General features: G+C 49.1%; 5 protein-coding genes across 5 annotated transcripts; 3 read left to right on the forward strand and 2 right to left on the reverse strand.

Moving 5' to 3' along the window:
- Positions 1 to 724: 724 nt before the first annotated feature.
- Positions 725 to 4,555, reverse strand: N7495_000176 (carbamoyl-phosphate synthase (glutamine-hydrolyzing) CPA2; the record flags this gene model as incomplete). Its single annotated transcript, XM_057202846.1, has 4 exons — positions 725 to 832; positions 888 to 2,260; positions 2,383 to 4,065; positions 4,204 to 4,555. 4 exons carry the CDS (start codon positions 4,553 to 4,555, stop codon positions 725 to 727), a joined length of 3,516 nt encoding a protein of 1,171 aa, XP_057066919.1.
- A 1,066-nt stretch (positions 4,556 to 5,621) lies between these two features.
- Positions 5,622 to 7,169, reverse strand: N7495_000177 (uncharacterized protein; the record flags this gene model as incomplete). Its single annotated transcript, XM_057202847.1, has 1 exon — positions 5,622 to 7,169. One exon carries the CDS (start codon positions 7,167 to 7,169, stop codon positions 5,622 to 5,624), a length of 1,548 nt encoding a protein of 515 aa, XP_057066920.1.
- A 538-nt stretch (positions 7,170 to 7,707) lies between these two features.
- Positions 7,708 to 8,242, forward strand: N7495_000178 (uncharacterized protein; the record flags this gene model as incomplete). The annotated part of the gene is made up of 2 exons (XM_057202848.1): positions 7,708 to 7,712; positions 8,005 to 8,242. 2 exons carry the CDS (start codon positions 7,708 to 7,710, stop codon positions 8,240 to 8,242), a joined length of 243 nt encoding a protein of 80 aa, XP_057066921.1.
- Positions 8,243 to 9,141: 899 nt separating this feature from the next.
- On the forward strand, positions 9,142 to 10,051 carry N7495_000179 (uncharacterized protein; the record flags this gene model as incomplete). The annotated part of the gene is made up of 3 exons (XM_057202849.1): positions 9,142 to 9,307; positions 9,396 to 9,469; positions 9,524 to 10,051. 3 exons carry the CDS (start codon positions 9,142 to 9,144, stop codon positions 10,049 to 10,051), a joined length of 768 nt encoding a protein of 255 aa, XP_057066922.1.
- A 371-nt stretch (positions 10,052 to 10,422) lies between these two features.
- vip1 (putative actin cytoskeleton protein (VIP1)) lies at positions 10,423 to 11,302 on the forward strand (the record flags this gene model as incomplete). Its single annotated transcript, XM_057202850.1, has 3 exons — positions 10,423 to 10,499; positions 10,554 to 10,640; positions 10,720 to 11,302. 3 exons carry the CDS (start codon positions 10,423 to 10,425, stop codon positions 11,300 to 11,302), a joined length of 747 nt encoding a protein of 248 aa, XP_057066923.1.
- Between the last annotated feature and the right edge of the window lie 62 nt (positions 11,303 to 11,364).

Here is an 11,364-nt window from a genome sequence, read left to right on the forward strand (position 1 = left end):
ATTGGTAGAAAGAATGACGATAAACGGGTATACTAGTATGTAACAGTCTGAAGCCTGATAACTATCCGTGCTGTCCCGTGTTTGGTGCGCCTGGCAAATTTCCCAATTTCGGGTGTTACTAGCTTTTATAGAGCGCGATTCTAGGTCTAAAGGTAAAGAATTTACTAGTAAATCCTATATTAAAGCCCTAAAAAAGAGCCTTATACCACTCTATGAGGATGATGATATATTTCAGCAGAATAATGCTAAAATCCATACATCAAAGGAAGCAGGAAGGTGGTTTCGACACTGGAGCATTCGTCTTGAAAAATGGCCTACACGATTGCCTGATATGAGCTCGATCGAGCAAAACTAAATCGAAGAGGCAAGTCACACTTGAAATTTGATATATAGAAAAAGTTGTTTTTTTATCGCTGAAACACGGAAACCCAGATCAAACATGGAAATGAAAAAAAGCACCAGATCCTGAGAATTAGGACTAGGTGTATTCACAGCTTGAAGCTGCTAAGAAAATACCCTCATGTCCAAACAATAACGTGATAGGGACAATATATGGAATCAAGATCAAGATTGGATCAGTAAGGATGAGACTCATATCCTATCCACAAATTAAAGGCGGATTGATAGCCCACAAAGCGTGGATGTTCGTCTTGCAGGCTCGCCTGGCTATGTGCGGCGCTCGAGGGGCTGCTTTTGTTTTTAATTTTAATTTTTTGCGCATCATTTACAGGTGCTTGCCACCGACAAAGTTCGACCAGCTGCGGACTTCGGAAGGAATACCTTCAACACGGGGCATCTTCTCGCTCATGCACTGAGCGAAGAGTTGAGCAGTCTATGTGTGAATTAGTCTCGGTAAGCTCTAAAAATGACTTATGGGGTTACGGTACCTTAGGCTCCATGAACAGAGGGACGCTGAAGTCGACGGCGTTACGGCGCATAACATAGTCCTCATCCAGCTGGGTCTTCGCGCGGGCCTTGGCCAAGTTGAAGACTCCACGGATGTCATACTTCTGGAAAACTTCACGGAGGGCACGCTTGTCAGTCTTGGGGAACTCAATCACCTGCACGGTGACGTTATCCTTGCAGCTAGACTCGAGATGAGCCTTGACTGTGGGGTTGGCGGCGAAGAACTTGTAGCCGAGAGGCTGCAAGTAGTCGACGATGGTGGTCAGGTAGGGTTGAGAAATGTCACCACCGAGGAGGATACCTTCGCCGGCCTCAGGCATGCGGAAGTTCATGGTGGACTGGAGGGAGGCCCAGTAGGCGTCGACGAGGTCCTTGCCGAAGCAGGCAATTTCACCAGTGGAGGACATTTCGACGCCCAGGAAGGGATCAGCACCGGCAAGACGGGTCCAGCTGAACTGGGGAACCTTGGTAGCAACGTAGTCGCGCTCCTCCTTCATCAAGTCAACGGGCTCGGGGACGTCACGACCGAGAAGAGCCTTGGTGGCAATGTCGACGAAGTTCTTACCCAGGACCTTGCTGACGAAGGGGAATGAACGAGAGGCACGCAGATTGCACTCAATGACCTTCAGTGCAGGCTCAGCGCCCTCCTGGTCAGCCTTGATGATCTGCATGTTGAAGGGACCAGTGATGTTCCAGGCATTGGCAACCTTTTCGGCAATCACCTTGACACGGGCCATAACGGAATCGTCAAGGTTGACAGGGGGAAGAACCAGAGTGGCGTCACCAGAGTGAACACCGGCCTGTTCGACGTGCTCACTGACCGCGTGGATCAGGAGCTTACCGCCGGAAGCGACAGCGTCAACATCGATCTCCTCAGCACCTTCGATGAACTTGGTGATCACGACAGGGTGGTCAGGGGAGACCGCACTGGCGTTGACGAGCTTCTCCTTGAGCTCATCGATACCGTAGATGACGCTCATGGCGGCACCAGACAGCACATAAGACGGACGGACCAAGACCGGGTAACCGACTGAGTCAGCGAATTTCTCGGCCTCGGCGACAGAGGTCAACTCCTTCCAGGCAGGCTGGTCGACACCAATGCTATCCAGAATCTGGGAGAACTTGTGACGGTCCTCAGCCTTGTCAATGTCCAGAGGGTCAGTGCCCAGAACGTGAGCACCGCCAGTCTCCTGCAGCCTGAGAGCGATGTTCTGGGGCAGCTGACCGCCCACAGACACCACAACTCCGCTAGCACTCTCGAGCTCGTAGATATCCATAACACGCTCGTAACTCAGCTCTTCGAAGTAAAGACGGTCGGCAGAGTCGAAGTCAGTCGAAAAAGTTTCAGGGTTGACTAAAGAAGGATATAAGTTAGCACCAGGAGTTCAAGAGTTGGAAGAAAAAATGGAATAAAAGGTGTACTCAACGCTAAATCGAGAAGAACGATGGACAGAACTAGGAACGGGAGTCACTTACAGTTGATCATGACAGTCTTCTTGCCCATGTTGCGCAGGGAAACGGTGGCATTGACGGCGCACCAATCGAACTCAACAGATGAGCCAATACGGTAAACACCAGAGCCAAGAACGACGACACCGTGATCGTCAAAGGTGACATCGTGTTCAGAGGCATTGTATGTGGTGTAGAAGTAAGAAGTAGAGCAGGGGAATTCAGCTGCAAGGGTATCAATTCTCTTGACCCATGGAGTGATACCGAAGGACTTGCGGCGAGCGCGGACCTCGTCCTCAGTAGAGCCGACAAGGAGAGCAATCTGCTTGTCAGAGAAACCGAGCTTCTTGGAAGTCAGCATCATCTCCTTCTTGATGCCGAAAAGGCTGCCAATATCCTTTAGCTCGTTGTTGCAGTCAACGATGTTCTGGATCTTGTAGAGGAACCACTTGTCGATCTTGGACAGCTCGTGGACCTTGTCAACGGAGTAACCTTCGTGAAGCATAGCTTGACCAACAGCCAACCAGCGGCGGTCAGTAGGGTTGCGCAGGACATCATCGAGATCTTCAAAGTGGTCACCCTGGAGACCAATGTACTTGGGGTCGACCTGGCGGATAGCCTTCTGCAGTGACTCCTCCCAGGTACGACCAATAGCCATAACCTCACCGACAGACTTCATGGCACTGCCAATGTCGCGGTTCACGTGCTGGAACTTGCTCAAATCCCAGCGGGGGATCTTGGTGACAATGTAGTCCAGACTGGGCTCAAAGTTGGCGGTGGTGGTTTTGGTGACGGCGTTGGGAAGCTCGGGCAGGGTGTGACCCAGACCAATCTTAGCGGCAGTGTAGGCAAGAGGGTAACCAGTGGCCTTTGAAGCCAGAGCAGATGAACGAGAAAGACGGGCGTTGACCTCAATCACACGGTAGTCAAGACCATCGGGCTGCAAAGCATACTGAACGTTGCACTCGCCAACGACGCCCAAGTGACGGATAATCTTGATAGCGGCGGTACGGAGCATGTGGTACTCCTCATCAGAAAGGGTCTGACTAGGAGCAACGACGATACTGTCACCGGTGTGAACACCGAGGGGGTCGAAGTTCTCCATGTTGCAGACGGTGATACAGTTGTTAGCGGCATCACGGACAACCTCGTACTCAACCTCCTTCCAGCCCTTAAGGGACTTCTCCACAAGAATCTGGGGAGCCAGAGACAGAGAGCGGGAAGAAAGATCACGGAGCTCATCCTCGTTGTTCGCGAAACCAGAGCCCAGACCACCCAGAGCGTAGGCGGACCGAACGATGATGGGGTAGCCAACAGACTCGGCGGCCTTCAAGGCATCGTCGACAGTGTTCACGGCAATAGACTCGGCAATAGGAATGTTAATCTCGTTCAGAGCCTGGGCGAAGAGATCGCGGTCCTCGGAGGTCTCCAGGGTTTTGATGCTGGTTCCCAGGACCTTGACGCCGTAGCGCTCGAAAATACCCATGCGGTTCATTTGAACGCCTAGATTCAGAGCGGTCTGACCACCAAAGGTAAGGAAAATACCATCGGGACGCTCACGCTCAATGACGTGAGTAACATATTCGGGGGTCACAGGAAGGTAGTACACTTCATCAGCGAGCTTGTGATCGGTCTGGATAGTCGCAATGTTGGGGTTGATTAGAACGGAGTGAATGCCGGCTTCCTTAAGAGCCTTCAGAGCCTGGGAGCCTAGATTGAAAGAAAGATATGTCAGTCCGGAGGTGAAATTTGACCAATTGCAAACCACCCGACAGGGAAAGCTTGCCGGCGCATCGTTTCTCGAAGGGAAGACGACATGGATCAAGGGTGTCTCTTATCTCAACGTACCGGAATAATCAAACTCTCCAGCCTGACCAATACTCAGACCACCGCTACCAATGACTAACACCTTCTTCACATCGACGAGGTTGCTGCTGGACTTGATGGCACCGCTGGCTAGATAAGACTCAGCAGAAGGGGTCTGCTGTGCCTCAGCCAAACGGCGAATAGAGGTGGAGAGATTGCGAAGCTGCTGGGAGCGAGCTACAGAGGGGTTCTTCTGCGAGCGCAGAGCAGCAGCGGTGGAACGGACAGAGGATTGGGAGGAAAAGGCGCGAAGAGAGAGAGCCGGGCGAGCCTCAATGAGACATCGCTGGCGCAGCAAAGAAGCTGCCTGCCCACAACGAGCGGCCAGAACCATTGCCGCAGATTAGCGGATTAACAAAATAATTCAATTGCTGGTGAGGAGGTTGAGGTAGAATGAAGGTGAAATGCCCGAGAGAGGTCTTTTTTTTTCCGCACGGGGTTGCTGATTGGCTGGTTCCGTAGTTCCACTTTTTAAGAACGAGAAAAAAGAGATAAGAAGTGTTCAAGGAAGAAGTAGATAAGGTAGGATATTTGGTTCAGATGGAATTGGGGGAATTAAGATATTGAGAATCTTGAAAGTATGGAATTGGCCCTTGTTTCTTTTTTTAAGGCTTTTTTTTTCTTTTCCCTCTTTCCTTTCTCGTTGAATGACTCAACAGACGGATTTGGCTAGTTCCTCTAAGTGGAGCCCCGATCTTTCTTCTCTAGCTCTATAGCTATGAGCTATGTGGTCTATGCTCGATATCTCATTTCTTCTATTGATATATTAGATTCTAGAGAAGATATAATTCAATTGAACCTCCAGGTCTGATTCAGGAATGCGATAATATATAAGCATTATTAGAGGGTTGAGCTCCAATTTTTGATGCCGATGCCGGACCCTCTTGGGCTAAAGTAGACTATCTCTTATCTGTAGCGATCAGCGCCGTGGCTGACTTGACGAGTTCAGGTTTTATTATGTGGTTCAGAATTTGGATATATGGAATAGAATATATGTTATAGAACTGTTGGAATATGGAACAAAGCAGTCATGTGATCAAATTGTTACTTTATAATAGATAGCAAACTAAGAATGAAAACCAGACTTTACAACCACTTCAAGAGGACACAAAGATATCATAGGGGCGTAAAGCGTTACCTGTGATAGGTGTCAGAAGTGGGCGTTAGCCTCATCACCTTTATCGAATAGCTATTCCACACTTGGTACAGGTGTACCGACAAGAACCTTCAGAATTTAATGAAACTGAAAGACATATATTTAATCTCGGAACAGAAGATCTTGGCCTCGGGAATAGAATGTATGGAATCTAATACAGTATATCTAGGTATGGAAGACAATACGGTACCTATTTAGTACAAATTTTGAATAGGTAGAGCATTGGCATTGGAGCCCGCCATATTCAGCTAGACTCATTCATTTCAACCCTTCCATGAAGACCAGACCAAAGTCCCTTAGGCCGCTCGTCTTGGCTATGCGTTCCGTGCATGACTCCATCCAGATCTTGGTGAAGCGTGCCATATACCTCCTCCAGTAACGATCTCGCGTCACGGGCAACTTCCGAGCCCAAAGCTAGCTTTTGCTCCACGAATTCGCCTGAATCAGCCGTCGCGGTACTAGAAGCAAACGCCCATGCTTCCGCCAGGCTGAGGACATCGTCTGTGTGATTTTCAGACTGCGGTGGAGAACTTCGGGAGTTGAGAGCCGCGACGGCATGCTTGAATAAAGGTTGGCGTGCGGGGATAGGATATTCGGGGAGCAGGTGACTTTCGTCGCTCAACCGACCTAGTGCGCGCAGAACGGTGGATTTCTCTTTCTCGAGTAATCTGGACAAGTATGACTTCTGGAGAGCCATGGCCTTGTGGCTCTTGGTGAGCGGTACAAGAGCCTCTTTGGCATATGATAGAACATCCAGCGGGTTGGGTGGCGGTGTTTGTGCAGGGATAATCTCAGTCTTGTATGTGGTTCGAGAAGAGGGTTTCGCAGTCACTGTTACAGGCTGACAGGCCTTGGAAGCTGCTTCAAGAAGCTCTCGTCGAGCCTGGAGATACTCCGCATACTGCTCGGTTATTTGGGCCTTTTGCCGATTCAGCACACTCTGCGCTTCTTCAATTTGCTCCGGAGACAGGTCTTGCACCATGCTCTCGTCTGGGTCCCCTCCGCTAACAAGTCGCTCCTCAACCCATTGAACCAATGCATCGCGGGTTTGTTGAAGTGCATGAGCTTTCGTGGCTGCTGGAACCTCACTTGTGTAGCCTTGGGAGTCGTGCTGCGCCTTGATCTTCTCGAATAATCGTTTCTCTCGATCCAATCGAGCTCGAGCACGAACTACGGCCCTTTCCAAATTATGAATCAGCCCTTCTAGATCCGTATCGGTATCGTTGAGACTCGGTATGTCCTCATCCAAGCCCTCGGGTATCAATTGTCGACTCGAATCTTCCTCAGCGCCAATCCATTCTGAATCACCGTGGTGTTTGATCCGGAATTCCTCAAGATAATGGTGAAAAACCTGCAGCTTATTATGACGACGTCGATCGCGCAGAAGGAGGAGATAATCTCGCAATTCTGCCCCGGGTTCCTGCAGATCGACAGGCTTGGAGGGTCGATCGAGGGATAGTCTCTGACGTCTCAAGGAGCTGACATCCTCTGAAGCGGCGCGAAATTCCTTTCTAGCGGCAACATTGGCCTCGAGAGCTTTCAGGTATTCTTTTCTCAGTCCGGGGAGATCGGCCGGGATACGCTTGACATCGACAATTGCATCAGTCGGCGCACACAGGGTAAGGTGGGATGTATGAGTGGCGGGATCCGCATCGTCAAAGACGATCAGCGAGCGTAGATATGAGGTCAGCGCCTGTCGAATCTGGAGAGCTTCTTGTTGCGATTTGACGTAAGGAGCAAGCTGTTTCAGAAAGGGCGGAATGTGGGTAGGCGGTTCGTAGGGCCGAGCCATGTTTACATTGGCAAGAGATGGCTAAGGAGTGCTTATGAGAACGTGACCTGATGATGTCAAGGTAGGACGTTAGATATCACATTCTTTGTCAGTTCGAAGTTCAATTAGCCTTGAATTTAGACTCTCCCTTGAAGGTTTAGTTCAGTCATGCTGCTTTGGCATGTCGGCTTATGTAATTCCAGATCTAATCAGCTCTTTCAGCCTCTAAATATATCCACCGACTTACTTACCGCTTTCTCTTGACTTGAGCACCATAAGGCAGGAAGGCCTTGAATATTCCATAATCTCTATCGTGGTATATACCGTATTTTGGATACATTGCTGCCTACCTACTGATGGTCTGAGACTAGTTAACCCAGCATAGTGATTATTTCCAATGATTTATCAGCTTCAGTTAAGATCCTCTCTCTCAAATTCATGGGTTATTGCGACATGGAGCGTCGTTAAGACATGCCAACTGTACAGCTGCCCAATATATCAAATTTCGCTGTTATACAGTAGGCAAAACACGAGATAGTTATCACCTGAGCTTGGTTAAATGCAGTAAGTAAGAGTGCTAATTTAGGTAGCCACGAACTCTCAGTTAAATGCCATATTCGCTGCCTTTAGCATGACAATTGTGGCATTCATTCTATTCGTTCTACTTTGCGGCTTCCTAGGACTGATTTTCTGGGTACTTACAGCCAGTTTGAAATATCTAACAACCAGTTTTTCATCGAACTCTCCGGTGCATGCCATAGCCAGTGCCATCAGCATCATAGCTGTGGCAATTGATCTGTTCAGTCTTGTCTGTTCACTCGACTTGCTGATATGTCATGCCTTCCTCATCTTGAAGATTATCACAGCCTTTTTGTAACCGCAATGGAATTGATATTTGGCAACTCCTGGAAAACCGACTCCAATCCGCGAATTTCAACCGCCTCCTTTATGCCGCAAGCTGGCTGGCTTACCCTTCGACTTCAGACATCGACAAGGAAAATCGAATGCGCTATCTCACGAAAAAGAAGGCACTCCTTGATGCTATGAATACGATGGTACAAGAAGAGTTCCATTTGGCTGAAATGGTTACATGACTCTATGACAAAGAAACAGATATAATTAGTTTCCCACAGAATACATTGAAAGAAATCTATCTGAACTGGGTCAAGCTCAAGTAACTTTACTTCTAAAGCCCGGGAGTGCGTGGATCTGAAACGACAAGCCAACATCGCCACCATGAAACCCTCACATGTGAACGTTGGGGCGGTTGCTGGGGAAAGGTTCGCGCTTTCTGTGTACCAAACAATCGACCAGCTATGTATCTTCACTCACACTACACGGTGCGATACTTATGCTGCTATCGACGCCACTTCCATGTGTTTCACACTGACGAGTCAACCCCGACCTGAAGAAGTCCGTGGACCCGGCACAAGAACCTGGCTGAATTAACAACTTGATATTGGTACGAAGTTGTGGTTGCGTCAGGCAAAACTACTGGTATTTTGAAATAGACTCAAAGTCTGGAGACTTGTGTTTCATCTGTTTAGCTAAGCTGAGCTTCAAGCCATATAAGGCATAATGATAGCACCAACAGTCTCACTCGTAGGCCCATCCCTTCAGTAACATTTACTATAGTATTTTCGATCGCATGATATTAACAAGTACAGAATTTACAGCCTAACCTCTTCTCGGAATGGACACGGTCCAATCATAAAGAGTATATCTGTTTGTTTAGATTACCACGTTACCTATAATCCTGACGCAGGTAAACAAACCCCCGCTCAGAGAACCATCTAAACCTGAATCTGAACCACTTCATTCCTGGAATGTTTCAAGTCATTTGATACATTCCAATCAAGGGATAACGAAACCCTGGACGATCGCTGCCTGACATTAAGACAGTTATAGTTCGCTCCGGACCCCGCCTTAGGCTGCGAGCTGCATGCCTTCTGCAGGACCGGAGGAGGTACTACACCCTGATACCCTCACAACCATGACCATGATCTCTGATCTCCGCTTTGTTCAGTCCACTCCTCGTCGTCGAGCTGCCACAATGATGCTCCCATCTACAGCATCTCCTTCCTTTGCAGCCCGACAACCAGTTCAAGGAAACCCACCGCTTGATGGTAGTGATCATGGAATCACCATCACTGCTCAAGGTAAGACATCCCCAGAATTAATATCAATTTATATGGGCTGTTGAAGAACCTGTGCCACCTGTAACTCCCAATATTAACTAATAAGCAGGCCCTTTGCGTCACCCCAAGCCTCTCACTCCCTCGGACTTGCATTCGGCATTAGAGAAGGAGCAGGAAGCTATTGTAAGTGGGACAATGCGAGCTTGTACATGAAGCTGAAGGCTAAATTTCTGCAAGGTCAACCGATTAACTCGTGAGCTCTCCCTCCTTCGACAACAGACGGCATCCGTGGCCTCGACCACATCTTCCACCTCCATGAATGAATCGGCGGATGTGAATACATATTTCTCCTCGCTGCCCGGTTCGACACACTCCCTTACTTCTCGACGTCAGCGCTCCCTGTCCAGTCTTAGCGCTGCGTCAGTTCACCAAGCCTCTAGTGTGACTGGAATTGCTCCAGCGCGAAGCCGTGAGCCATCTATTAAATCTCCCCGTCCATCAGTCGAGTCCCTGTCATCGTCATACATGCAACACCCTTACCCCGAACATCTGCCTCACTACGGCAACAGTCCCTCGATCTACCCACACCGCAACTCGGCTTCTCAGGTGCAACTCGGACCATCGAGCAACGCCATCGCACGGTACGAGGAAGCGAATCTGCATAAATCTGAGCTGGAAACCGTCCGACATGAAAATGAACAACTCCGACGACGAGTGCGTGAATTGGAACAATTTTTGAAGAGTCAAAAAGAAGGATCAACATAAGTTATTCGGCCATCGCTGGGCGGAAGTGGAGGCAGAGAAGCTTAGCCCAAACTCAATTATTTTCCATTGCATTGCAGGCCAGGAAGCAATGGGGAGATATTACCTAGAGACTACGTTTTCACTACAAGCAGACTAAAATGGAATATATTTCTTACTCGTTGACGTTGTTCTACGTTTTTAACCTTGGGAAGGAAAAAGCAGAAAGAGTAACGTAACCCGTTTTTGTTAGTACTCAGTAGTTCCCCGCTCTACGTCACTTGTGGCGCAGTTGGAATAATTACGCCAGGCTTCCTCCTATTTTTTCCTCCTTAAATTCACCTCTCTCCCTCTAAAATATTTCTCTCATCTTCACAATTTCCATTACCTTCATCATGTCTAGCACTGTTCACGTTTCCGGCATCTCGTCCGCCACTACTGAGAAGGAGGTTCGCGACTTCTTCAGCTTCTGGTATGAACGTACGACTCCTTTGGGCTTCTCAAGATACTAATAATATTTCTACAGTGGCAAGATCACCTCGCTCACTGTCACTCCCGTCTCTTCCGAGGCTGAGGCTCAGAAGTCTGCCACCGTCACCTTTGAGAAGGAAGCGTAAGCTACCCCCGCACCATGTTTTACGGCACTCCCATGTTATCTTAATCCATACTGACCATCGATTCCCCGTATCTAGAGCTGCAAAGACTGCTCTCCTACTTGATCAGACTCAATTGGGTAGCTCTTCCGTACACGTTGAAGCTGCTCAGTCCATTGATGAGATTGCTGGTACCACCACCACCAGGGCACCCGAGAAGGAAGAGGAGGACCACATCTCCCAGGAGGACAAGCCTCGCTCCCGCATCTTCGCAGAGTACCTGGCCCACGGCTACGTGCTCAGCGATGGTGCCATCCAGAAGGCTATCGCTTTGGACCAGAAGCATGGCTTCACCACCAAATTCCAGACTGCTCTGACCAACTTCGACAATAAGTACCATGCCACCGACCGCGCCAAGAACATTGATGAGAACTACCAGATCTCCAACAAGGCCGTTAGCGGCTGGCACGGTCTGAACTCTTATTTCGAGAAGGCCCTCGAGCACCCCACCGGTCAGAAGTTGCGTGACTTCTACGTCCAGACTGATAAGCAAGTTCGTGATATTCACACCGAGGCCCGTCGTCTCGCAGACTTGAAGCTTGGAAAGGCCGATGAGGGTGAGACTACCACTGCTAGTGCACCTGCCGAGGCTCCTGCTGCTGTCTCTGAGCCCAAGGCTTAAAAGAACCAAAGCTCCTTTAAGCTTTCCCGTTGGCGTGTTTCTGGCTCTATGATGCCTTGTAT

Source organism: Penicillium taxi (assembly GCF_028828555.1).
Source record: "Penicillium taxi strain IBT 34144 chromosome Unknown utg000001l_segment0_segment0, whole genome shotgun sequence".
NCBI lineage: Eukaryota > Fungi > Ascomycota > Eurotiomycetes > Eurotiales > Aspergillaceae > Penicillium > Penicillium taxi.